Consider the following 26,789-nt stretch of genomic DNA (forward strand, 5'->3'; position numbering starts at 1 on the left):
TCATATGTCTTTAGCGCTGCCTTTAAAAAAACCCCGAACTAAGTAACTGCAAGTAGTTGTCAGCTGCCGTGCTGCGGCACAGGCCGGTCCGGCGGCTGCTGGCCAGTGCTGGGGGCGTCGCACGTCGCACAGGTGAGCGGCTGGCAGCAGCGGGGCCGCTCCCGCGCCCCCGGCCCGCGCTGCCCCGCCCGCCCCTTCCCGCGGCGGGACGAGGCCGCGGGTCCCGCCGGAAAGTTCCAGTCGGGGGGCGCGAGCGGCGCAGCCCCCCGGAAGGCGGGAACCGCGGGCGGCCGCGCGGCGCCTCCCGCCCTGACAGGCCGCCGGGTGCGCGGCTTCCCGCGGGGCGCTCCCTCAGCCCCCGGCTTCCCGCCCCGCGGCGGCCCGGGGCGCGGTGACAGCCCCGCCGCCTCCCGGTCCGCGGCGAGCGGCGGCACCGCCCGCCAGCCCCGGGCCGGGCTGGGTGAGCGCCGGCCGAGGAGGAGAGCAGGCGGCGCGGAGGGGAAGCCGCCGACCCCGCCGCCAAGCAGCGCCGCGGCCGCCCTCTCCCTGACTGACTCGGTGAAAATCATTGTTTGGCTCCGGCATTAACTACATTCCAGCGGGACGCAGCGCCCAGTCTCCTTCCTCGCATTCCTGCCCCACACAAAGGAGTCCCTGCCTCGCCGCGCCCCGCGCTCCGCTCGCCGCGCCGCAAAGCCCCTCCGGGCCGGCCGCCGTCTTCGCCCCCCGCCCGGGGGTGCGGGCCGGGCCGCGGCCCCGCCGCGGGGCGGCCGGCCGGGGGCGGCGGGGGCAGGGAGCCGCCGAGCGCAAATTCCTCCGCGCAGCGCGCCATTGACTGGACCGAGCAACTTATTTAAGGCTGGAAAGTGACACAGGGGCTTCCTCGTCTCTGCTCGCCGCGCTCCGCCGGGGAACCCGGCCGCACCGAGCCGAGCGCCGCGGCGCGGGGATGCCGCCGAGGTGACTGCCGCCTCGCCCGCTCGCCGCCGAGCAGCCCTCCGGAGAAGGAGCCGCGTCCCGCCGCTGCCCCGCCAGGACCCCGGGAAGGGGCTTGCTTTCGTTTTTTTTGGGGGGGGGGTCTGTGTTGTTCCCCCACCACCTTTCATTCGCTCCGGGCTGCGCTTCCGTAGAGAGTTCGCCGGCCCTCCCCCGCCCCGCGCCGCCGGGCTTCGGCCGAGCATGGAGAAGTACGAGGAGGACATGGCACTGAAGGCCACCAAGTTCATGGAGGATCTGTCCCTCTACGAGCCCTGCCCAGAGGGTCCTTACGGCCGGGGCGGCCGCCGGGACCTGGCGCTGCACCCCGACCTGGAGGAGACCAAGCGGGTCATCGCCGCCCACATGACGGCGGAGCAGCGGGGCCGGAAGATGAACGGCACCGCCGCGCCGCCGCCGCCCGCCGAAGCCTTCCCCGCCGCCGCCCCCTGCGGCAAAGCCTACCCGCCCGCGGCGCCGGCCGCCCCGCTCCGCGCCGCCAACGGCCGCGCCGCCGCCGAGCCGCCACCGACCGCGGGGCCGCCGTGCTGCGAGGAGGGGCTGTGCACCCGCTCCGAGGTGGCGCTGCCCTGCTACAGCGGCTTCGCCGACAAGGGCAAGCGCTACTCGGCCGAGGGCTACCGCTACGCCGCGGGCAGCGCCTACGAGGGCGGCTACGTGGCCAAGGGCGGCGGGCGGGCGCCCGGCGGCCCGGACGGCAAGTACGGCGCCGCCAGCCCGCGGGCCAGCCTGGCCGCCGCCTCGCCGGGCCCCGGCGCCGAGCACGGCAAGTTCTCCAGCCCGCGCTCCAGCCTGGGCGGCGCGGCCGCGCTGCCCTACGAGAAGTTCTCCAGCCCCCGCTCTAGCCTGGTGGTGCCCGGCCAGGAGAAGTACGGCAGCCCCCGCGCCAGCCTGGTGCAGTACGACGGCGCCGCCCTCAGCCCCCGCTCCAGCTACGCCAGCACGGCCAGCGACACCAGCAAGCACTCCAGTCCCCGCGCCAGCCTCACCAGCTACGACGGCGGCGGCAGCAAGCCCAGCAGCAACCGCACCAGCGGCATCAGCATGGGCTACGACCAGCGCCACGCCAGCCCCCGCTCCAGCACCGCCAGCCAGTACTCCTGCACCACCAGCCCCCGCTCTAGCTACTCGGACTCCAGGTACGGCCCGCCGGGCAGCGCCGAGCCGGAGGGGGCGGGCGGCGCCGGGCTCGCCCTGGCCAGCCCCCGCTCCAGCCTCTGCGGCCCCGAGGGCCGCGGCGCGACGGGCGCCGCCGTGGTCAGCCCCCGCTCCAGCATCTCCAGCCAGAGCTCGCGGAGCTCCCGCGGCTCCATGAGCGCCTACCCCGAGCTGCAGCTGCCCTCGCCCCGCTCCTCCCTGCTGGGGCCCGGCCTGCAGGAGGACGGCGCCGTGCCCGAGCTGGGGGACATCTACCACAAGATCCACGCCCAGTCCCCGCCGCGGCACGACCAGCAGCACCCGGCCGCCGCCCCCGAGGCAGTGCCCCCCTACGCCTACAGCCCGACCAAAGGCTCCGCTTCGGCTCCCAAATTCAAGCTCCCCTACCAGGTGACGCCGTGCCGGGAGAGCGGCCCCAGCCAGGCGGAGAGGCGGCTGGAGGCGCTAACGCTGGAGCTGGAGAAGGAGCTGGAGATGCACATGAAGAAGGAGTACTTCGGTGAGTGGGTGACCGAGCAGCCAGGGTGGGCTGCGGGGGGTGGGGTGGGTGCGGGGCCTGCCCGCAGCGGGGGGGGGGGTGGGTTGGCTGGGCAGAAGGGAGCAGGGGATGCCCGGCGCTGCTCTGGACCAGGCACCTGCGGCAGCGCCTATCGCCGCCAACGCTGTCCGTCTGACTGGTGTCAGAAGTGCTTGTGCCGGAGCTCGTTCCTAGTGTTTGATCTGTGTCCCGGCTATTCCTTACATAGTTTGCCAGGACGTGTGGTGCTTCCCTTTCCACTTGAGAGCTTGTCTGAGGTGTTAACAGAAGCTGTTTGTGCTGTTGGGGCTTATGGTGATTCCCGTTTGCCTCCCTTCCTCTGGGGCTGCTGAAGCTTCACAGATAACCTCTAGCATCACTGAGCCTGTGGCGTTTTCAGCTGTGCTCTTAGGCCGCCTGTGATAGCTTTTATGGATGATGAGCATGGCCCGTGAAGCAATCTTTAGTGCCTCGTTCAATAAAATCTTGGTGCTAGTTCGGAGTACCCGTGGGACCCCAGCATCGTTTCTTTCCCGCAAGGCCTTGCAGGGTCCGCTCAGCGCACAAGGCTGTTGGGGATCGGTGCTGTCCCTGGGGCAGGAGGGGAGTTTGGGGGAGAGCAAAGCCTGCTGCCCTTGCTTGAGGCTACATCAGCCTGCTATCTCCCGAATTTTTGTTGCTTCTTTATAGAACAAAAGTAACCTCTTGAAATGAGTGAACACATCTTGTTAGTCACGCTAGTTTAGATTAAGCGCCCTTCTTGCTTGCTTTGTACTGTATGGAAAAGGCCAAAACGCCTTTGAAAGATGATCCTGGAGCATGGAAATACTGCCCTGTTTCTCCTGTGCTGGAGACCACAGATGAGCCAGGTGACTGCCAGACTTGGACAGCCCTTGGAGCAGTTTGTCCCCTGCTTGAATGAGGGATGAGGGCTATTACATAGGGGTATGAGAGCTCCTGGCAGAGGAGGGAGAAAGAGACCTCGGAAGATGAGTGGCTGTGGATGAGCCAGCCCCCATCTGTGGCCTTTGAGAGGACAGTTACCTGTGCCTTTGTGTGCTGCCTGGGCATGGGGGAGAAGCGCTCTCTCTGTGATTTCTGATTAATGTGACCATTGCTGAGGATGGAGGCATGCATACCTGGTTGCTGATTTAGACATGAGGATTCAGACCGCTTTTGGCACAGCGCTAGTGTGCTTTGCGTGGAAGGTGGGAGTTGCAGGGCTCCCTGCAAGTGTCTGGGATAAACTTGTAGTGGGACAGACCTGGACTGATGAGCAGAGGTAGCTAAGGGAGCAGTACCCTGTCCTACTAGGAAAACCTTTCTGTGAACTGCAGTAGCATAGTTTCTACAGTCTCTTGTACCCAGACAAAGGAAGCTGACCACAGTGCTTACTGCCTCCCTCCATTCCATCTGGGGCTGGTAAAAAAGCTGATGTTCATCCACTGCATCGTTTGCTGGGCCTGGCACCTGGCATGGTACTCCTCACTGGCTGAGTGACAGTAATTGTTCACTTCTGAGTATGTGGAAAAGCTGAAGGAGGGCACATTAATGCACAAACTGCAAGGAAATGTTACCTTCAAAATCTCTATGGATATACAGTGAGAGACTGAGAAATAAGATGTATTCAGAAAAGCAAGTTATAGTTGTCCTGAGCCTCTTGAGAGGGGTTTGCAGTGGCCAGGGAAGCTGGGTGTGCAATCAGGGACTCCAGGAGCAGCTCTGGGGAATGTTGTGTTGTGGGTGGGTTTTGCTTGATAAGAATTTGCCTGTTTTGAGTGTCACTGTTTGCAGGTATATTCTGTAGCAACGTGTTGCAGCATGCCCTGAACCTCAGCAGATGCATCCCTTGTAGTGAGCTTGTGCCTTTATACTGTGAGAGCATATGTACCAGCTGCTCTGTAGGCATTTGTTGTACATTGTTGCACAAAGAAGTGCTGCTGTGACTTGCACCCTGGAAGCAGATGAAACCCAGAAAACTGGGGGGCTTTAAAAGAGAAAGTTGATTTCTGTGAGTTATTGCGGTTTGGATAAATCCTGGTGGGCTTGATCCTGCATTTCTGGTTCAGATCACCCGTGGAGGTGAATGCTGAGCCAAGCGCGTGAGGGGTTGGCAGGAGCAACTGCAGGCTGATGGGTCACAGACAAGGAGAGCCAGAACAGCATGGGGGGAAGTCTGCTTATTTAGTTAGACTTGTTTGAGAGGGTCTTAAACAATGTTAATAAAAGGAAGCAAGGAGAAATGCACCCATTTGCATAGCAGCTTCCACATACTACAGCTGAAGTCTTTGCTTACGCATTCGCTCCCTTAGCACTGGTGTCTGGCATGCTCTGAAGGCAATATTGTGGGGTGTTCTGTGATGCCCATGGAGAACAGAAGTGTTGAGCCAATAGTCTTAACAAGGTAGAGGAACCAGAGGAGGTGGATTGATGCTTCTCAATTAGAGGAGCTCAATTGTCTAGTAAGTGTTTATATGAGCACACCAGTAATTTTCTTGCATTCTGCCTGCCACCCCTCCAACCCAAATCCCAAAAAAACAACCTTGAAAAATTGAGCAGTGTTTTATTTTGAAACTGAAGTCAAGTGACTAACCAGTCTTGTGGGAAGGACTACTCTACCTTCATTCTATTTGTGGGTCAGCTTGAGTGTTCCCCTAACCATGCTTGTGCTGGCAGTCCTTGGCTTCTCTCCCACACATCACTGCTCTGCTCCAGGGAAAACCTGTAGTCTGGAGTAGATGAATACGTGATGGGGGGGTATGTGCAAGGTTTGAGCATCAGAGAGGCTCCAGGGGAGCCAAGTAGTGTGCAAGTCAGCAGGTCTGAGGGACTGATGACCGTCTCTGCCCATGTTGGTATGAACTGCTCTGTGCTGGGAGCTCTGCTGTGCTGCATCACCTTCTCCGTCCTCCCCTTCCTTTCAGCAGGCTTCACTGCATCTATAGAGAGAAGGAAAACTCCCTTCCGCAGTTGGTTTAGTCTGACTGAAGATGACAGTGCTGCAGAAGGAGTGCTCTTCATCTGCCCTACCCCCAGTTGCACAGCTAAGAGGTAGCACCTTGCCACTTCCAAGTGCTCCCATCAGCATGTTGCAGCCATGTGCGCTCACTGATGTTACAGAAAATGAAGCCTGCAGAGAAGGAAGGGGAGAGGGAGGGTTGTTTGGGGCCGGATTGGTGAGCCGCTCCAATTTATCTCTGTCAGTGAGGTGGCTGGAGCAGACCCAATGGAGACAGTGTAGGCAGAGGGCTCTGGGAGGCTGAGACTATTCCTTTGGCAGCAGCCTGCAGTTGTGTTGGGTAAAGCCATGAGACTTCATTCCCTTGTAGCTGCTTCATATGCAACCTAAACTGCTTCGTCCTCAGCCCACTGAGACCCCCTGTCTTGTCCCCTGTCAAGGTACTGACAGTTTAGTAAATGCACTCAGTTTAGTGGTGGATGCTGAGGAGAAAGGTAATAAAAAGTACTTTCATTCACTTTCATAACTGTTCTTAGCTGAGCATTCGTATGTGACGAGGTGAATTGTCAAATTTGTTTCAGGGATGTTTTAAATTGAATGTGTATCCTGAGGTATCAACAGGATATTTGTGGGTGTTGGACAGTCTCTTGAATTCTGTTTATTTTGCAGAATTCTTCAGTCTGTCTAGGTATTAAAAAAGACAGTTTAAGGCAAAAACTGGATTTTTGGCATGCCCATCAGAGTCAAGCAGTACTTGCGAGACTGACCGTAAACCTACATCTTGTCATGTGCTGGGCAGGGAAATGTCATTGTGTTGACCAGTCCTGCTGATTTGGCTGTTGTTTTTGAATGAGATCTCTCCGTATGTCCTGTGGCTTTCTTGGTATGTTGTCAGAAATGGAAGAAGTCAACAGAGGGGTGCAGGCACCAATCGTGTGCTCCCAGCAGCCCTGCTGTGCTGCAGCTGTTGCCCAACAAGGGCTGCCTGCTCGTCTTGGCCAGGGTGGCAGGATCCAGTGCAAGAAGTGACTTAATTGTCTCACAGTCTTGAACGAAAGAGGAGATGGAAAAGGCACCATGAAATGAGGGGGGCAGGGGTAATGCAGATTACTTCCTGCCTGTGCGAAGTCTAGAGAGAGATGCTTGCAGTCTCGCTGGCATCCTTTGACACCCCTGTGTGATGCCCTTTGAAGGTGCTTTTCCCCATCTCTGCACATCAAGTGTCTTCCCCGCCTCTTGCTGCCACCTCACCCTCATATCTCTTCCATTTGATATGCAGAATACAGCAAGTTCATAGCACATGTGGTACGCCTCCGTGAGAAACAAGCAGTCCCCATCACAGAGAGCTGTCACCTTTCTTGTCTTCTACAGGCACCTTTGTCTGACCTTCCCCACCCTGAGGGAAACTGCCCCTTTCTTGGTACCCTGTAGGAGGTTTACCAGGCAAAGCAGGGATCTGTTGGTATCTCAGAATGAGACACAAAGTCTGGATTCTGCTACTAACTGTAAGTCATCTGTCTAGCAAAAGCCTGTTCTTAACCTAACAAGTAGGCTTGACTTTTGTGAGCTCCTGGATCTTTCCAGAAAGCCACCCTGTAGTACCAGCACACATTTTTTGGAGCACCACCAAGAAACACTGCTGATAACGTCCTGTTGAAAAGCCTTTGGCCTGGTGGGTAGATGAAAGGAAGAACTAGATCCTGGCCAGGCCCTTTCTGCCCCTTACATATATAGTTATCCATGCAAATCTGGACTGGCTTTTGGGCCCTACAGTACGCTCGTGAGTTCAGAGCTGTATGTTCTTGTAGGTTTTTTGTGCAGGTGATGTGACAGAAGGGTGTGTATACAAGTGAGATAAAAATCAGGACAGGTAACAGTGCTAAATTCCTAGAAGCTGCACTGCTTAAAGATGAAAATTGAAAATCTGAATGAAATTCAGGTGAGCTTGCAGTTAGTGACCTGAACACTTGAGATATTTGCTAAAGTGATTTTTTTTTTTTAAGTCTTAGGATTTTCTGGTTTTTTGTGTGTGAAATATTAGATTTTTTTCCTGTTCATATCAAAGTAGAGGTAACAATTGCTACATCATGCTGTTTTTGGAAATTAGCAAAGATTTATTGTCTGGGAATTACTTTGTATTTCTCTTTATCTGGGCCTAGAAATCCATTCAGCTTTGATAAGTAGCTGAGATCGTTCAGCTTTTGCAGTTGAGTCTGTCCCATGAAAAATTCTTTCTTTTTCGCCACATATGAGCCTTTGAGGCAAACATCTAAATAGAAGTAAACTTACATGATGTGGTCTCCTGAAGTGTTCAAACCGGTCATGTGCTTCAGAGTTTGGTTTTGCTAATCTCCCAGTTACAGCTGGAAAATATATTGATGAAACTGATTTGAGAGTAGTTGGCCTTTTTTAGCTGAAGTGCAAGAAAGCCCTCAGAAATGCGCTCAGACTAGGGAGGTGTCTGTTCACTGGGGAAGGTGCAAGAGCTGCTGCAGTGGGAGGTGCTGGGGTACGTGTGAATTAGCAGCATCCTGGTGGCTCATGGCTACCGGGAGCCTGCTGTCCTCCTCTCACTGATGCTACACAGAGACAACAGGCGGTGCAGGCCATGTGTGCGTGAAGGGGAGCGTGAATGGTGCTGCTGCATGTGCCTGTGTGCATGGGAGTAGAGGAGGGGGGGAAGAGGGTGAATGATGGGCTGAATGAGCCAAGAAAATAATGAAATAGCAATAAGGAAAGCCTGTAGCTGGAGGGTCATCCAAGGGGTGAAAGGAGTTGGGAGGTGGCAGGGAGAGGATGTACAATGAATTCTGGACAACAAAGAGGATGCAAAAAGTAAGCATAATGACACAAATCAACAGAGCTGGAAAAAATAAGTGTGGTGGTTTGTTGTTTTTGTTTTTTTTCTTTCTGTGGTATGAAATGTCCTATGAAGGGTGTGGGAGTGCTCCTAGACAGCTTCTGGCATCCCTGCTAGCTGTGCGCATGCTTGTGAGTCTCTCTGCTCTCTGAATTTGGGAGGTGATAAACCATGTCATATATAACAATGGGGGGGAGAGATGTGGAATATAAATGTTTGTTTTATTAAGTACTAGATGCATGTAATGTACAAAACGTACATTTTTACATTTAAAATGTGTGACTAAACTTGCACAGTAGCACGTGTTATTAATGGGGAGAACTGTTTTCTTACCTTCAGTTGCAGGAAACTCAACACTGAACAGGAGTATTTGATGGCAAATGTTTTTTTCTTGGTTTTGTTGTTTGTGCTTTTACTCTTGGGTTTTCTCTGCATTGTTATAGAAGTACTGCGTGTGGAGGGGGGATGGTGACATCCAAAGAACCACCATCTGTTTTATTAGTGCTACTGTAGGTGAGGTTTCAGATAGAGATTTGGGTGTGTAATGCAAGAGCTGGCACATGCACTGCTGTGGTGTAGTAACTCCTGGTTTAATTGTTACCCTTTCCTGCCTCCTTATGGTTTGGGAAATGTACCTGCGTGTGTACCCCTGTGAATGTCGTGCCTGATTACTTTTGAGCCACAGGGTGATGGAGCAGTGTGCCAAGGGGGCAGGGAAGGGACGAACCACCCAGCTCTATGAGTCTGAAGTAAAGGGGATCGTTTACATGCAAAATGCATATGGAGAAGGAAGTTTCTTTTCACCTGTTTCAGAGTCTGTATCTTTGTGGAAAGGGTACTGATTTTCAAGGGCTGAGTAAAGCCCGTGTTGCAGTTTGGTTTGGAGTGTGCTGTGCTGCTGGTGATAGCAGACCTGTGGGGCTGTTGCATGCAATACTGAGCAGTTCATTAGATCTGCTGATTTTTTAGGTCTCTGTGTCTAGCTCCAAGCCAGGTCTGTATTGCATTCCTCAAGTAAAAGGCTCTCAAATTCCCAGAAGTAACATCAGGCTTCTATACACATCCTTTCCCCTGTGATTACCACGTGCAAAAAACCCAAAACAACCCACCCCAGATATTGCCCTCTTAGGAGGCTCGGGGGAGACATCCTAAGGAAGATTCAAAGTAAAAAATTATTCTCTAGTGGAGTTTAACTTGTATTGGCAGCTGTTTACCTAGCCTCTGTGCCTGGTCTTCTGCAAAGATTTGTGTGCAAATGTCCCAGTTTGATGTTAAATCATGCACTGGAAATTTGTACAGGGTGGTGTGTGAATTGGTAGTAAATCATTTAATGGATTCTGTGGCCGCTGTATTTTGCAGAGTAGAAATGTGACCCTGTTGTGAAGGAACAAGGTTAACTGTCAAAGTAGCTGTAGTCACAACGTGATTGAAGTTGATGTTTCTTAGTGGAAAATTTCCCTGAAGTTGTATCATTTTTACATTTAAAATCTGTGATACAACTTTGTGTGCTTCTGCTGATGTCTTGGTGGTAGCAGCAGAGATATTGGTCTAGGCTGAAATCCTTAATATCCACAGTTGATAAATCAGGATGTAAACGTCTCTGTTACAGCCGTGCGAATATTGGATGTTTAGAAAGCCTTCTCAAAGCATAAAAATTTGCCAAATACTAAAACGATTATTTTTAAAAAAAAAAAAGGAAAAAATCTGGCAAAGTGATTTTCAGATGTTTAAAAGGGTTGTTCAGCAATGGAAAGAAAATAAAACAGCAGTGATATACTGAAGAGTTATACTAAAACTGGAACAGTTTTGCAGAAATGTAGTAAGCTCTGGGCTTGGCCTCCTACCTAGATCATAACGTCCCAGAAGCTATCGCAGGACAGTGTTACACAGCACATTGGCAGAGTTGGGGGGGAGGGTTTTCTCAGCAGCACCTGGAGCCCTGCGGCACTGGAGGGGTGTCTCCTTTGCCCTGGACCCAGCTCAGGCACTGGCTGAGGATGTAATCTTGCAGTGCCATCCAACGAGGGCTGCCTGCCTGCCAGCCGAGTGCTTGGGTAGCTGTCCTTGTCAGGGTGAAGGTGTTGGGATCTGGTGGGACCCTGTGCCCTGGGTCCCTTGCCCTGCAGGTGCAGCTGCTCCCATGGTGCCTTAAAATCTGTGCTTTGTCTCGCAGCCTGCCAAAGTGGAGAGGTTCTGCTGTCGGCATCAGTTGTGTCCAAAATAATTTCTTTTTCTGTGGCTGGAGAAACTAGTTGTCTCTTAGAGTATGATGTAGTGCTTGATATTTTATTTTTTTATTCTTTAAAAAAATTTTATGAGCCCATCCTGGATGAAGTGCCTCCTCGCTGGGCTTGGAATGTATGATATAAAGCAACACTGAAACAGCAAAAAGGAAGAAATGCAGGAATGTGCATGGTGTCTGTAAGTTTTTATTACAAGTTTTAAAAGGCTCATTTTGGAGGGTTGCATTCAACTGCCTGAAGGTTCAAGTCCTGACAGGACAGAGGTACCTGAGGCTGTGATGTGGCATTGCTTGGAGATGCTCCAGGGGCGTGACAGCTCCTGAGGCTGGCAGCAGGATTCCTGTTGGCTTATTTGGGAGCAGGACCAGCCTTCAGTTCTTAACAAAATAGGCAGATGTGCTAATGATCAGCCAATAAACGTCAGTGTTTGGCTGGGTTTTTATGCAATTTTTCACTGTGTAACCTGTGTGGATGCTGTCTCTGGAGGTGAATTTTGTCCCTTGTTTTTCTACATTCAGACAGGTATTTCTGTTGTGTGGTATGTGTTTTCCTATTAACCTCACAGTTGTTTTAACTCCCTATCAGCACAGCCTTGTTTGTTGCTGTGCCATGGGACAGAGGAGCACTAGAAAACGGCTGAGTAAGTTATGTATCTCTTCCAGCTGGAGTATTTAACATTGTTGGAAACTTAATTCCTTGTTTTTTTGAGTAGTTTTACTACATCTCTAGTGTCACATTTATGTGTTCCAGCAAACTTTTAAGAAAAGGCCTATGACTCATTAAGGAAAAAAAACCCAGCACCCCAGAGCACAAATACTCATTTAATGCTCAGCTGAGAACTACTGTGCATATAAAACATGCAAGGGCTTACAGAGGGGGACTCCGGTGGGGTTAAGGATTTACTGCTAGTGACACCTATTTCCCAATTTGAGATGCTGGAAAAGTTCCTGTTGGCAGGTTTTGCATGAAAACCTGTAGGCAGGTGGGTTTAAACCTCTGTGTTTCTGTGTTGCTGGGGTTGTGGTGGTGCGTGTGTGCTGACAGGCGAAGCTCAGCCATCGTCTTGTCCGGTGTGGCTGAGCCCTGACCCTCCCTGGTGCTGAGGGAAGGGGGAAGCAGTGGCAGCTGCTGCGTGACTTGGAAGAAGGGTATGTATTGGGCTGGCATGGTTGGTGCTGCCCGCTGGGGTTGGGCTGGCGTGGGGTCTGCTGGTGGGTGCTGCACGTTACAGGCATGCTTAGTTTTCCGTAAGCTCAGGTACCTAACAGAGAATAGAGTTTCTCCAAGTGCTGGGGACAGGTCAAATGACTTCTTTGAAGAGGGGTGTGATCAGGTTGGAATAACAACACAAATACTTTAGGCTAGATTCGGGGGAGATGGTTAATTCTAAAGTCTTTAATTGCAGGTGGCAGCACTGAAAGGCATCTAGCTGATGATAGGTGAGGGCTAAAGCATGTATTTGTCAATGTTGGGAGAAGTGCAGAGAAGGCAGTATGCAAACGTAACAAATAGTAATACCACATACTGTTATAAAATAGCCAGGGAGTGGATCAAATGGACAATGAGGAGACACTTAATAGGTTACAAAAGGTCATGCGTGGCTATATACCATTGCTTCTCTAAGAATTTGGTTGAACAAGTCCTGTTTCAGTTCAGAACACGTTTATAGTTTTTGTGAAAAGTAGATAGCTATTGTGGAGGAACTGCTGGGGACTCTCAGATGTTCTCCTGGCCATCCAAACATTTATTTAACCGGTGATCTGTTTCATTTGTGACACTGCAGAACTTCTTGTTTTCACTTTCCAGATGTTTTCTCCCTTTTAATGTGACCACTTGAAAAAAAATTAGAAGACTTCAGCAAAGCTGAAGAGAAACAAAAAGCCATTCCTAAATGCAGTTTGACAGTTGTGCATATTTAGATGCTGCAGCTCGCTTGGATCATATTTTCTGTGGTCCATGGAGACCCTGTGGCCTCTCCCACGCATGGAAAATACCCTTTTCTTCTGGAAGTCATTGCATAAACCTTTCTCCTGTGTAGCAAGCTTGTCCCCAAGCATATGCAGTGCAGGGAACTGCATGAGTAAGGCTCCTGGGCTGGGAGTTGAGTGGTTCTGTTGCACTTTCTCAGTCTCCTTCAATGTTACCTCTGTGCTGGCAGTACCAGCCTGTGGGGGTTTGGGGAGCATTGGGTAAGGCCAGTCCTGAACTGTCCCTGGTTGGCTCAACGGGGTGTGGTGTTGGACTTGAAACACAGGGCCAGGCAACTGTTTGTGGATATCCCAAATTTAAATGCAATGGTCTGAGGTTCATTTTTATGTGCAGCCTTTGCATGTGCAAAACTGCAGCACGCGTGCAAGGTGTAGTTGATTGGAAACCTTTGTTAAAACGGCATTTCTATTAAGGTGGGGAGAAGTGTGTTTGTTACTGTAATAAATTAAGTGCTGACCTGACTGAATTGAGATGGCTGAGGTCTCTGCTGCTGCAGCTTGGTTCTGTTTTACTGGCCTCATGGATATGACATACCCTTCAGTAGCGTTAGAGTAGGATCTTGGTTTCCTGTGTTTGTTCCTGGTGTGAAATTCCTACTAAATCTGTTTGTTTGGGCCAGATGTTAAATGACTGGAAAATAATTACTGGAGGAATGGTTCTGAGCAAGGGGATAGGGAATAGACTTTGCCACTTAGACAAAGTTTCCTCTGCTCAAAAGAAGTGTTAACCTGGCCGTGTGCTGCTGTCTGCTGCCCTGCCTGTTCTTGTCATCGACATGAAACGCAACAGGATTAGACCTGTGGTCTCTGTGGACTGCCTCACCTGTCACACTACTTTCCACCTCTTCATAACTAAGTTAGTTCAAAGAGAATGTTGATTTTTTATTTTTGTTTTTTAAAAAAGAATAAAATTTAGAAGGTATAAGCAGCAGAACATACTGGAGCCCAGCATCAGCTGAGACAAAACAACTGTTTATACCAGGCAGCGGAAAGAGCTGTCATTGGTAAAATGTTGGATGTCTCAAAGTTTCTCTGTTGTGGCAGTTGCTGTGCTGTTAACCTTGAGCATCCCAGTTCTCAGGTGTAGATGGGGGAAATGGGTAATCCCTCAGGGAATAAGGCAGAAGTTTTGGTGAATGGCTAATAAGTATTGCAGCTCTTTTTTTGCCAAGCAGTTATGTGAAAATGCTCTGCAATTGGTGGGTTGCCCATTTTTAATGGAAGCCATGTTTCCCAGATCTAAACACTTGATAAATAGAAAACAGAGCTGCACAACAATCATGTTAACAGTCCAGATTTTAAGCTGGTTTGAGAAATAAGCATGTAATTTTCTGAAGTGTAGGTCAGTAGCTGGTCTTCTCAGAAAGCATGTTGGCTTGTACCTGTTCCTGACTAGAGTGGGGCCAAGCCTCTGTGGTGCAGCCCTGTAAAGTAGCAGGGGTTCACAGCAAGCATTTGCTCCGGTGGAAAACCCCTGCGACTTGGGTGCAGACCTTAGTGGCTTAACTTAGTGGCTTTCGGGGGGGGGGGGGGGAACCCTGAAGACATCCTAAAATAAAATCTGTGCAAGGTATTAACTAATTGCATTTTGATTTAGAAAATGGAACACTTATCTGATAAATCCAGCCCTCTCTCATTCATGACAGTCCTGTTTAGGTCACAGGGACATGTTTGACTTGTTTCTGACAGCTTGGAGTCATCTCTGGTTGTTTTTATTACACCACAGAGATCAGGGAATAAGTAAATCATGTCTGTGTTTTATGCTTGCTGTGTTTCTCTGTCTGGCTTCCCCAGCTGCCTCGGACATATCCACCCTGGAACTGTCAGGTATATGGCTGCTTTGTGCTGTGGCTGTAAAAGCGATATGCCGTTTGTCTGGGAGCTTGGTATCTTGATAGTTAGACACCAATGTCCTGCAAATTATGATGTAAATAACAAAGAGCAGGTGGAGTTAATGGTGTGAAAGAGGGCTATAATGATCTGGTAAGTCCTGCCGACCTCTTTCAGCTTGTACAAAGCCAGCTATTGGCACTGAGTTCCCAAGTTGCTCCACTCGCTAGCAGGAGACTATTTTATGGAAGATGGGTGTGAATCCTAGGAAAGCGGCCTGTTGCAGAAGCTGGGATCCCACCATCTTGGGCCACTGAAAGTGTCAGTGTGAAGAAACTAGATCCAGAGACTGAACATGACTTTTCCGTGTGTGTGATTTTTGGCAGAGTGGGATAGAGGTTGTGTCTAGAAGTGGGTCTGTATCCTCTGCTTTTCCTCTCCTTGTCTTCTGCCCAGAACAGAAGTCACTTAAAGGTGTCAAGAGCTAAACCTGGAGAGGATGTACAGAGCAGAGGAACAGGTGCAGACATGAGTGATCTATGTGACACCCATTGCCTCTGACCTGCAGGTGGTTATAGAGAGCACCCTGATGCACTGCGTGCTGTGGATGAAGTGCTGGGGACTGGGTACTGTTGCCACTTTCTTCCTTTGGTTGCCTTTTTTGCTGCAAAAAAAAATAGGTCTTGCTTATAGATACTTTGTTTTTTCTTAAAATTTTGGCAGTCCTAGTCTCAGCTGCTGTTTTACAAACAAATAGAAAAAAGCTTGCGGTTGTCCTTGGCCTGGAAGGAGACTCCCAGTCTTACTTCTGGATGTTAGCTTTGAGGGGGGCATTCGTGTGCAAGGTTGGCAAGAGTGTCTGTGCTGGGAGGTGTTGCCCAGTCTTGGAGAGTGGTGCAGGATGTTCTAGAGGCTGCACAAGCAACACCAGCAAAGCAGGTCACTGCCCAGTTCAGAGAGAGGAGAAAAATCAAATGCACAGCAGGTTTGGGCTTGAAGCTTTGAACACAGCACAGGGCAGGCACAAGGCAAGGTTTGTCCCTTGCTGTAGTTTCTGGCAGAGTGTAGCTGTGGCAATTGACTCGCCAAATGCCATCCCTAGAGCTTCAGAGAGCCCTTGTGTTATGGGGTGCTTGTGACTCAGGAGTGCCAGACCATGCTCTCTTGAAAAACAAAACCTAAAATCCTCCCTGACCTATTAAGAAAAGGGGAAAAGAGAATGGGTAGCTTGGGTTAGGCTGAAACAGCTTTGCAAACTGATGTTACTCTCTTGGGAAAAGGCTTTCTCAGCCCTGTTCCACACCTGGGAGGAATTCAGGCCGGTGAAGAACCAGCCCAGAAAGGTGATCCCCAGAGGCTGACGTGCATTTATTCACAAAGAAAATACTTTGAAGATGCTCCCAGAGTAGACTTGCAAATCAGCTTCCTGGTGTGCCAAGTGTGTGAAGCTCTACCTGCTGCTGCTGCTCCCCACCTTGCAGGGGCTTTGCCTGGCTTCTCCATGGGGTGGCAGGAGCAGGGAGCAGCTCAGGCCCATCTGGCTGCAGTGGTGGCCTGGCTCTGACTGGGCACCCCATCTTGCTGGTGTCCATCTAACTCATTCCTTTTGAAATTACTGGGTGTTTTGCTTGGTTAAAGACTGGCAGAATTGGGAAACCCAGTGTTAGATTATTGCAAGGTCAGAGAAAGGTGCATTACAAGGTCCGGGAGAAGTACTTTCTTTCGTTCTTCTGACAGAGTACGTAGTGAATAACGAGTATTGGCTTAGAGCTTTTTCATTTCCAGGTAGGTCAGCCCACACAGCATGCCTGTGTGAGGAATTTCTAACCCTGCTCTGCAGGTGGGATGACAGGCTGAGGGGCTGCCGAAGACCACCGTGCCTGGATGGGAGCAGAGCTGGGGACTCGTGGAACTGACGGCACGGTTTAGTAGTGGACTTGGCAGTCTTGGGTTAATGGTTGGACTTGATCTTAAAGGTCTTTTCCAGCCTAAAAGACTCCTGACTGCCCTGTCCACCAGCAGTGCTGTATGTTGTGCCTGAGGACTTTCAGCATGGAGCCGAAGCCCACCCGCGGGAACCAGTCAGCAACAGCAGTGCTAGTGGGGTGGGGGTCGGCTCTGGGCAGCTGCTGGGACCACACGACTGTGCACAGGCATCAGCTAGATGTGAAGTCACAGATGTCAGGGTAACAAATGATGTTAAGAATTTTTTCCTTTTACATCCCAAATGTCTCTTTCTCCAACTCTCCCAGCCCATGTGGTTGGGTGAGAGTGATGTGCACGAGCTGACCCCTGTAGTCAGTTCTTTGCTTCTCTCCTCTGATCTTTTGGGTGGGGGTTGTCCCTGCCTTGACTACTGTCCCCTCTCAGCTTGCAAATATAAGGCCTGTGCAGACTTGTACTGAGGCCATGGCTTTTGCAAGGAGGGAGCTGCTCTGGACCCTCAAGTTTGCTATAAATTTTGCTGTGATACTGGAAAGTGGAGAGGAAGAGGTGTGCAGTGGTGGGGAATAGTTCTTCAGAGAGGGTGAGGCACTCTGAGGATGTCTGCTGCAACTTGGTGGATCACCAGCATGTGCATTTGGGGGGGCTTTTAAATTAATGTGCCTAAGAGAACTTTGATTCAAAAAGGAAGGGGGGTTGTACAGAGCTCTGGCAAATATGTGGCAATATTTGCTTAAATTTTTGAGAAATATGTTATTTCACCTTTATTATGAAGGTTATGCCTGTGTATTTGCTGCCGCCCCCGCCCATTTTCATGGTATTTGCCATATCAAGCATTGTCTGTTTGTTGGTCCAGAACTGCCAGCAGTGAGCTGAAAGTGTCTATAAAAGCACTTTGGTTTTATTTTGAGCAGAGAACCAAATTATAGGGACACTGTGGGGCAATGTTAGGTTGTAAGTTTTATTTTACTTCTGTGTTTTTTAAGTTGGATTAGGACTGCAACCAGCCTGTAGTGAGATTGATGGGAGTCTCCTCAAAGGATAAGAACTACAATCACTTGTAAGAACATCTCACTAAGCAGTAGACATTCCTGTTTTGAAGAAAGATCAGCAGGTAGGACCTGGGTGTGCTGCTGGTGCCGAGTCCGTTCTGCACACATAATTTCCTCCAGCAACACTACTGTTCTGAAAAAAAAACCTAGTTAGCAGCCAGAAAAAGTATTTAATAAGCTTGCAAACATTTTTTTTTATATATATTAAATTCAAACATACTGAATTTTTGGGGCTATACAGCTTGCAGTTTCTCACTAAGAAGTTGACTTAAGAGAATAGAGTGAGTGTTGTCTTGGGGTATAAATCAGACTAAGACTGACTCCAAGGTCAAGTATGACACTTCATATGAAATAGTTGCATGTTTATTTTTATCCTGCAGTTCAGCGCCAGGGCACTAACTTTATAAGCCTGGGAGAGGTGAAACAGTTTAGATAAGGTTGTTCTCATCTGTGCAGGCTGGACTGTAGACCTGAACAGAGAACAGTCCACATGCTTGGTCCTGAATCAGAATAACGTATTTCAAGTTTTCTTCTCTCAAAGAGCTCCAAGATCAGGTCGTTAAGAAATAGTATTAAGTAGTGCACTGGGCAGTATTTTACAGGGGAAGAAGAGGTTGGAGGTGGGGGGACACCCAGTATTTCAGGCCTGAGCTGAAGGTCCTGCTATCAACAGATGATTAGATGTTACCTACTTCAGCAGGTAAAGGACTGAGATACTTGCCAGCATTTAAACCTAGTACTGCAGAGGAACACAGCTTTTCTTTCTAGGTAAGATGTAAGTTGCTCAGCCACTCTTGCAGGATACCAGACATCTTTATGGCATGTCTGCTGGTTCAAGGAAAGATAGGGAAAAGGATACATGTTCATCCTGTGTTTTCTCTGCCGGAGACTGGAACGAGCTATTCCTGTCAGCCCGAGTCATTGAACCACTGCAGGATAAATGCTGTGGCTCCCATCAGATGAAAACCAATGGGGACAACAGTCTGCAGTGATCGCTTCGTTTTTCTTGCTTTGCATGAAGAGACATCTCATTCTGGCTGTGATGGAGGACAACCAGAGAAGACGTTTTGTGACTGGTACTAGATTGAAACAGAATCTGTTTTAATTGAGGATAAACAATGATTCCTTCTGTAAAATGGACAAATAGCTCCTCTCCAGAAATGATGAAACCTTTCATCTTTCAAAGGCACCAGTGGGAGAAGCAAGGAGTGTGTAGGCACCAGCTCAGTATCAAATCTGTACTTCACTCTTAACCATACAGAGATGGCACAGTGGAGAGATTCTTCATTTAGTAAAAGCTACCCTAATTTCCATGGATAGAATTACAGAAGACCTACATTCATCTGGAAACAAAGCCTCTAGTAATTTTTTTTTTAAAGGCAAAAATAAATAAAAAAAACCCCCAACAAATACACTAATTCTTTTAGCTGTTTCAGAAGAGGAGTTTTGTGGGTTGTGGTTGGTTTTTTTTTGCAGGGAACATTTACAAACTTATTCCTTAGTGGATGCAGTGAAAGGAGAAATTCCAAAAGGGCTTTGCTGCAATTAAGGGAATGGTAGCATTAGGTTGTGCTGCAGTGATTTAGTGCATGCGAATGAAAATCCCAACAGAGTGATTTACACACTGATCCTGAATGTTTTGATTAAAGGTCAGACTTGGAAATACATTTATGCTTATTTGGAAGTCTAAAGAGAATCCACTGGGGAATTAAATTTCTAAGTAGGGGTTGAATGTGTGAATATTCACAGGTAGCTCTTTACTTATTCGTGTCATTTGTTTATTGTTGTGAATTTAGCTAGGGAAGGCTTTACTTGAAAACTGAAGTCCAGTCTCTGCTAGTACTTGCAATGGGGGAGACTCTTCCTGTAGGCTGTCCTGACTTTGGATCTTGCATATATAAATTCTGTACCTTACTGATTTAAAGGAGTTATAAAGTAACTAGGAAGAAGAGAAAAGGTGTCCAGGAAAGCTGGTTGATTTTTCAAGGATTGTTGTCTCCAAGCTCAGGAATGGTCCATCCTGACCATGCGGGAAGTCAAGTAAGGGTGGCAGGAGGCCTGCATGGATGAGCAAGGAGCTCCTAAGAAGGAAATGAAAAGGAAATTTATAATGTATAAGAGGTGGAGGCAGGGACAGGTGACCTGGGAGGAATGTAAAAACATGATGTGAGCATGCACAGTTGGGGTCAGGAGAGCCAAGGCTTGCCTGGAGCTGAATCTTGTGGAGGATGTGAAGGTCAAGAAGTGCTTCTCCAGATGTACGAAGGAAAGGGTGACTAGGGAAACTGTGGAGCAGGGGTACTGGGTTGGCATTCTATGGTGAAAAGCTCTGTGAATTAGGGGAGAGCAGTAGATGTTGTTGGTCTTGTCTTTAGCAAAGCTTTTGATGCTGTCACCGGTAATGTCCTTCTAGACGAACTGATGAAGTACAGACTAGATGGGTGGACTGTGAGATGGACAGAAAACTGGTTGAGCTGCTGGACTGAGAGTTGTGACCAGCAGGACAAGGTCAAGTTGGAGGCCGTTCACAAGTGGTGGACCTCAGAAGTCAGTACTGGGGTCAGCACTGTTTAATATATTCATTAATGACCTGGGTGATGGGACAGAGTATACCTCTAGCAAGTTTGCAGATTGTACTACACTGGAAGGAATAGTTGATAGACTAGGTGGATGTATTGTCACTCAGCAGGATCTTGACAGGCTGGAGAAACAGGCTAACAGGAACCTTGTGAAGTTCAACAAAGGGAAATGCCAAGTCCTGCACGTGGGGAGCAACAACCTTGTACCATGGTATGAGCTGGGGGCCCACGGGCTGGAAAACAGCTCTGCAAGAAGGCCCTCTGGGATCCTACACGACTCGAGCCAGCAGTGTGCCCTTGTGGCAAAGAAAGCCAACAGCATCTTGAAATGGTGTTCTGTCCCAGCCGAGTTGGTTCACCATGATACCAAAGCTGAATGCCTGCCCTGGGTGTCTGCCTGGGAAGTGGGTGCCCGCACACTCTGTCCGTGCACTGCATATCCTCACTGTGGGGGCAGCTTGTCCGCAAGAGCTGTGTCTGAACGGGACTGCAGGGCTGGGAGTGGGTTGTGACAGCTTCTGGTGTGGGTAGGTCTTGGGTGGGAGAGGTGCCAGCTCCTACCAAGCGCCCACGCAGAAGGTCCCTCTGCCGTGGTCTGAGCCTGTGGGGCAGCTCAGGTCTCACCCAGAATAGTAGCCCCTCTGGTGTGCCTACTTCTCAGGCAGACCCTCTGAAACTTAAAAGGCCACAAAACACTTACCACCTAGATCGTAATCAAATGTGAAATACCCTCTATTGCTTTTGTCATGATCCTAATCTGGACTGCTGCTTTAGTAGTAGCAAAAATACCACTGACATTGCGTGTGGGGTTTCCACTGGGCTCTGTAATGATGGATGAACAGACAGTACAGTCTGGGTGGAAAGGGTTACCTCTCTTTATAGCTCCTCTGTGTTTTGCTGAGTATTTTAATTAAAACCAGATACAGGAGAGGAAAATTTTTCACACTGTTTCCAATTTTTAGTGATTTCACCTGCTGCTGAAAACTGCATCAAGACGTAACACTAAAGGGATGATGTAAAGAGGAATGAATGCTCCTTTTAGCTGCTATGAATAGAGGCTTCTCATATCAGTTAAGTGTTGACTTCATAATTATGAGAAGATTACATGTTTCTGTTACTTTTCAGCTGGTCCTCTAAGACGTAAATTAACATTTCACCACTTTGTGTGACCTTTCAAAATGGAGAGGGGAGGTTTGGCTGATAAAGTGCATAAGATCACATTTATTTGGAGATGTTTTCTGTAACTAACAAAGTGGAAAATTACCTTCCTAACTCTTTGGTCTTTTCTATCTGCTCACTCTTTCCTGGTTTTGCAGTTCTTGAGCTTTCTTTTTGCTCTCTCTCTAAAGATTTTTAATGAATAATTGTCCTGGAGGATTTTGCTCCATAACTGTGCTTTAGCTGTATTTTTTCTAAGTGTGGCTAAAAATTTAGCCACAGCTCCTTTGCTGTCTGATGTTTGTGGGTGGTGGGGCTGATGAGTTACTCACTGAATGAGTGATGTCTGGGTGGTGGGGTGTCAGGAGTAGGAGAAAAGAGCATCCTGCTGCTTGTTCATCACATTGACTTCAGTCTGGCATCCAGTTCCACAAGAAATGGAGTCCATCATCCAAAAATCAACTTAAAGGATGCCTTGCTGTCTTGGCTTGGAGGCGGTGAGCAGGGTGGGTGCAGAAGAATGCACCCAGTGCTAGTTCTGGGCGCAAGCCTGCTGTGATGTGCGGTTGGGTCCCGCAGCAATAAGGGCTGGCTGGCAGCTGCCCGATACCTGTTTTGTGAGGACGAGGCTTGCTAGGCGCTGGGGTGCCAGTGCCAGCGCTATACTCAGTGATGGTTTTGAAAGATAAATCCTTTGTCCCCTCAAGCAAATGGCCTCAATGGCTAATGTCAAAGGCTAAATTATATTTCACTGTTTGCATCCGAGTGCCAAGTGCGATTGCAGGACATGTGTTTATTAATAGGAGCAGCTTAGCGCTTTGACTAAGTGGTCACGCATTTCTCCATAGATGTTGTAGGCCAAGGGTTTGGCTGCAGGTACAGTGGGTAGGTTGCAAAAAGAGCAGATGATGCCAAAACGCTGTGTATAGTTGGGGTTTGGCTTTTTTGCTAGGTCCTTTCTGAGATAACTCACTGACAAGTGGCTTGTATGTAGTTTTTCTTCTCTCTGTGCCTAGCTTTTGCAGAGGAGCCAGACGCTTCCACTGTTGGTTAGTCTGTGAGACTATTAAAGATGGGTGGCAAAAAACCAAGTGTGCTTCTAGGCATGCAGTCTGCTAATTCTGGATGATGGTTTGTCACTAGCTGGGAAACAGTGCATAAGTGAGTGCGTAAGCGGAGTTAACACATACTTCTTAGTTCAGCGCTATGATCATGCCTATTTCCCACTGTTTTCATCTGAGAAAACTAGCTCCAATCTCAGCACCCATCCCACACACCCCAATTTTCTGGCCTTTTATACTGGCTTTTCTCCCATTTTGTGTGAAGATGAGTGAGACAGGAACAAAGCAAGCGAGAGGGGGTGGTCTTGAGTGTGATATTTGTGCATTTCTGGTTCATCATCAATACTAATTGGATGTGGATTAAGTGTGTGTTCACATTTCCGTGGAATCGGCCAGATGGACCGCGTACCCCAGAGTTCATGCCATCTGCTGGAGAGTGGACCTGACAAGACCTGATCCAGCAAAAAGTCAAAGAAGTCCAGACAGAGGACACCTGATCTAGCAGAAATCCTGTCAATATGAAGTTAACCATCAGTTCTTTACACTGTGTGGCATCTTTTTATATGATACTAAGAGTTGTAAAACTGGATTTGTTCAGTCATTGGAACATGGCCTCATCTACTGCAGTGCTGCTGCCTGTCTCGGTGGAAGGGTCACTGCTGGGTGAAATGAGATCTGTCCGCTCCCGTGGATCTGAGCAATGCTGGCTCGCCACAGCTGCCTTGGAGAGCAAGTCAATGAAGTTGAAAATGGAGCTCAGGTCCCTTCATGGTTACGCGAAGCTCAGAGTTACCCTCTTCTAAGAATCATTGCAGACGGGAAGATCACTAAACCTGGAACAACCACTGCTTGTCTGCCTTGTGTCTGCAGTAGAGAGCAGCTGAACATACAGGACTGCCCAGGTCCGTAGAAGCCTCATTTTGCTGTGGATGTTGGTACTGTGCTGATTTTCTAATTTTTTACTACTCCTCTCTGCCCCCTTGGATCTATAGGAAGGAAATGAGCCTACACATGCAGTATTTAGTGTTACTGTTTCCCGGAGGTGGAGGTGGCAAAATTAGAATCTCCTGTTTACATGATGTTAGTGCTGTATTTGACCAGCTGTCCCAAGGGTTTTCAGTTTGCTAGATCGGGACAGGCTTTTCTTATGGTCTAAGAGTCTTCCTGTCCTGCTGGAGTAGAGGAGTGTGGCTGTTTGCACTAGCACTGGGCACCTCCCTGGATTGAGCCTTAAGCTGCAGTGAAGACTGGGCTTTTCACTGTCGCCAAGGCAGGGAAAGCGAGGCTTGCCACGTTAGCTGCTTTAGAACTAGTGTCTTTCATGAGCTGAAGGTGGAAGAAACCTATGGCAAATGACTTGATGAAATTGTTGTTCCTGAAGGATGTTCTTACAGGAAGGTATATCCCTCTCCTCCCTATGTTCTTAAAGCATCATTGAGTCACTTGACTAGCAGTGACTGAAAGAAAAAATGGTTCGCCTGTATGCATGCTTTTGTTTAAGCAAACCTATTTATACTTCTGGAAATGATAAAGAACCTCCATGCAGCAGGTGAAAACTAGTGAGCCAGTGTCAGTAGCACTTTTGCAGGGTGGGTGGTGGAAATGCAGGGCTGCTGTGGACATGTCGCGCTTGGGTACTGCTTGTAGAAGGAGCTGCTGAATTTATAACCAAGTGTGGCTGTGTAACATGCCTTTTGCAGACTCTCATGCTTGTTCTGGAAATAGACCATTATCTAAGAAAACAGAAGTGCACCTGGAAACTTTCAGACTAGTCTCCTTGTCTAATCATGAACTTGTTTTAAATGTGTCAAGGAAGGCAGCTGTAATATATGACCTTTTTCTGCCATATATTAGAGTGATGACTCATGTGTGCATTGTCAGGAGAATAATGAAAAGTCTCTCCACTTTATGTCTGTGCAGCTGATGTTTTCAGGTGTGACATACTGTAGAGTTCAGGGTATATGGACTGCATCGTGTTGGTGCTTTCAGTATTACTGTTACCTGGTTGCACAGGTTTTTCTAAGCTGAAGTATTTAAATTGAATCTGTTTTTTCCATGTCATCTTGGAAAGCTTTTGCTCTGAAGACTACACAGGTGTCAGTGGCTGCTGTTTAATACAGAAAGGAACCAAGACACATGGAAACAAAGTGGTTTGCTGAAGACAACTAAGAAAGTCAAAACTGCAGAAGGGAGCTGGTACAGCGGCATTGCCGGCTGGTTCTGTACTGTGATCACTGTCATTTTGATAGGAAAATCTGCAATGTGTATATAGATATACTATTATTAATGTGTGGTATCAGTAAGCACAAAGGAAAGGTGATGAAAATAAGAGCTTTAAATACTTCATTTATTGTTTATTTACTGTAATAAAACTGTCCTAATGTCTGTAAACCTGCCACTGGAAACAGCTTAAAAAAAACTTAACAGGTCCACATTCTGACCTATATTATGCCAGAATAAGCCTAAAGCAATGGCATGGACAAGCATCTCATCCCAGAGCTCAGATGATCTCTGGTTGGCAACGAGCTAAATGAACTTGTAGAAATTAAAGCAGTGGTAGAAACTGCAGTATCCATGTTGATTAAAACGCATATGTTTTTGTGTGAGTGCATTTGCAACCTGAATATTTTTTTTTTTTGAGAAATTTCTTCTGTTGTCATCTCTGAACTGCCACTTCTGTTATCTATTGTATTGGGGTATGCAGTGTGAAGGTCTACCCTCTTCTTAAATCAGTGTGAATATGCAGCTGGACTGAATGCCCCTGGTGCTCTACACCAGCTTCCCCAAAAGAAACTTGCTGAGGAGCACTGGGGAGTAGATCTTCCTGGACTGAAACTAGGACCTGTAGGAGCATCACTGACTTCTACTGTCTGTGTGACCTATGTGTGTGTCTGTTGGGCTTGCTTCGTGACTCTGCATGTGGTGGTGTGTTGTCTTTTACCAGCAGTTGTACAAGCTCAAGTTTTTGCTGGCCCTTGCCTGTCTGCACCTGATTGCTGCTACCACTGCACTAGAAATTCTGCACTCCTCAAACGGGCTGAATTACATGTTTGATCACACACGTTATGTTCTGGGCAAAATAAGCACGGTTTGAGCTGAAAGGCCTTGTTGACCTGTCCCTTTGGGCTGTAAGAGGATGCATGTCCACAGCAAGACGTTCACATGTTCAGCAGTGGAGGGGCAGTAGCATGGGGAAGGAGGGAAAAGCATATCTGTAAATCCCCAAGTTATTCATTCCCAGTGGTGCTCTCCTTTACCCTCCCTGCCCCCCCCCCCACCCCCCCCCCACCCCCAGTTGTACATGTCTCTTTGCTTTTCTGTGCCTTGCTTTGCTAATCCCAGTAGCCACAAGGTACTTTCAGAAGAAGGATTTTCTTTTTTTACAATCATTCAGTTGCTAAAGTTATTTTCAAGTCCCCTTGTGCTGTGGTTGTCAACTTGAGCATGAACCTTGAGCAGTCAGCTGAGCTCTGAATCGCAGACAAAGCAACCCAAAGTGGCACAGATGATAGGGCAGCCACAAGAACTGCTTGGTCTTCCAGTTCATTGCCTCAGTAGCAAAAGATCTTTCTATAAATGCCAAGTGAGAAGTATAAATCGTCCTGGAACTGCCATGCATTAAATCAAGAAGCAGAGAAATGAATGAATATTTGTAAACCAAGTGTCAGCATAACTAAAACACTGCACAGAACAAAAGGCCTGTGATATGCCTTATGGTGTCTGGAGGCTCCGTGGCAGAGTCGGAGATCCACACAAAAGGAAGTTATGCAGAAGCATGCTGGCTGGCTGCAGCCGACTCAGGATCAACTCTGTGCAGATAGTGTCAGTAATTTCATGGTTCAGAGCAGTAATTTCACATACTGTATGAAGCAGTTGATGATCCTTATGGGTCCTTTCCAACTTGAGATATGCTATGATTCTAAGTGATAAGCATTTACTGTGCTAGCGTCAGGCTTTCGCTGTGTGATGGGGTGGATCTACTTTAACAGTAACCAAAGCCTTCCAGTTCTCAGCAGCTGCTAATCACAGCTGATACTGGCTCCCATGACACCCCCCACCCTGCAGGGCTGACTTGGAGCTGCTATGGTTCAGCTCATCAGCACAGACCTACCCTGGACTCATAGCTTCTAAAATACAGAATCCGGGAGGATGGTGTTCAAGGGTTGTTTCTACAGCCTTCTATGTTCCCAGCCTCTTGCCTGTCACCTACCCTACGCTTGAAACTCTGGAAAGCTTCTGACAAAACAGAATAGCCCATGTATTTACTGAAGCAAGCCGGAATAGGCTGAGGCTGAGCCCTGCTGGCAGTGCTGATCCCTCAGGCAAGTAAAGCTCAGCTCCTGTGTCCTGATCAGCACTATCGTTCCTGGAACCGGCCCCAGTGCCTCCCTTCATGGCCCTGACCTCTCCCAGCAGCTTTGTCCTACACGAGCCACAGCCTCCT

The 26,789-nt window shown here is 48.9% G+C and overlaps 1 protein-coding gene across 2 annotated transcripts in view; it reads left to right on the forward strand.

Annotated features, from left to right (window-relative positions):
• Positions 1–781: 781 nt before the first annotated feature.
• LOC119157899 (WT1 interacting protein) overlaps positions 782–26,789 on the forward strand; it is an 87,742-nt gene continuing 61,734 nt past the window's right edge. For both annotated transcript variants that reach the window (XR_005107695.1, XM_037409276.1), the window contains exon 1: positions 782–2,653. Coding sequence is in view for 1 of the 2 variants with exons in the window: in XM_037409276.1 (XP_037265173.1) it covers positions 1,180–2,653 (1,474 nt within the window). In the remaining variant the exon portion in view is untranslated. The remainder of the gene's footprint in view (positions 2,654–26,789) is intronic.

This window comes from Falco rusticolus, chromosome 15 (genome assembly GCF_015220075.1).
Source record: "Falco rusticolus isolate bFalRus1 chromosome 15, bFalRus1.pri, whole genome shotgun sequence".
NCBI lineage: Eukaryota > Metazoa > Chordata > Aves > Falconiformes > Falconidae > Falco > Falco rusticolus.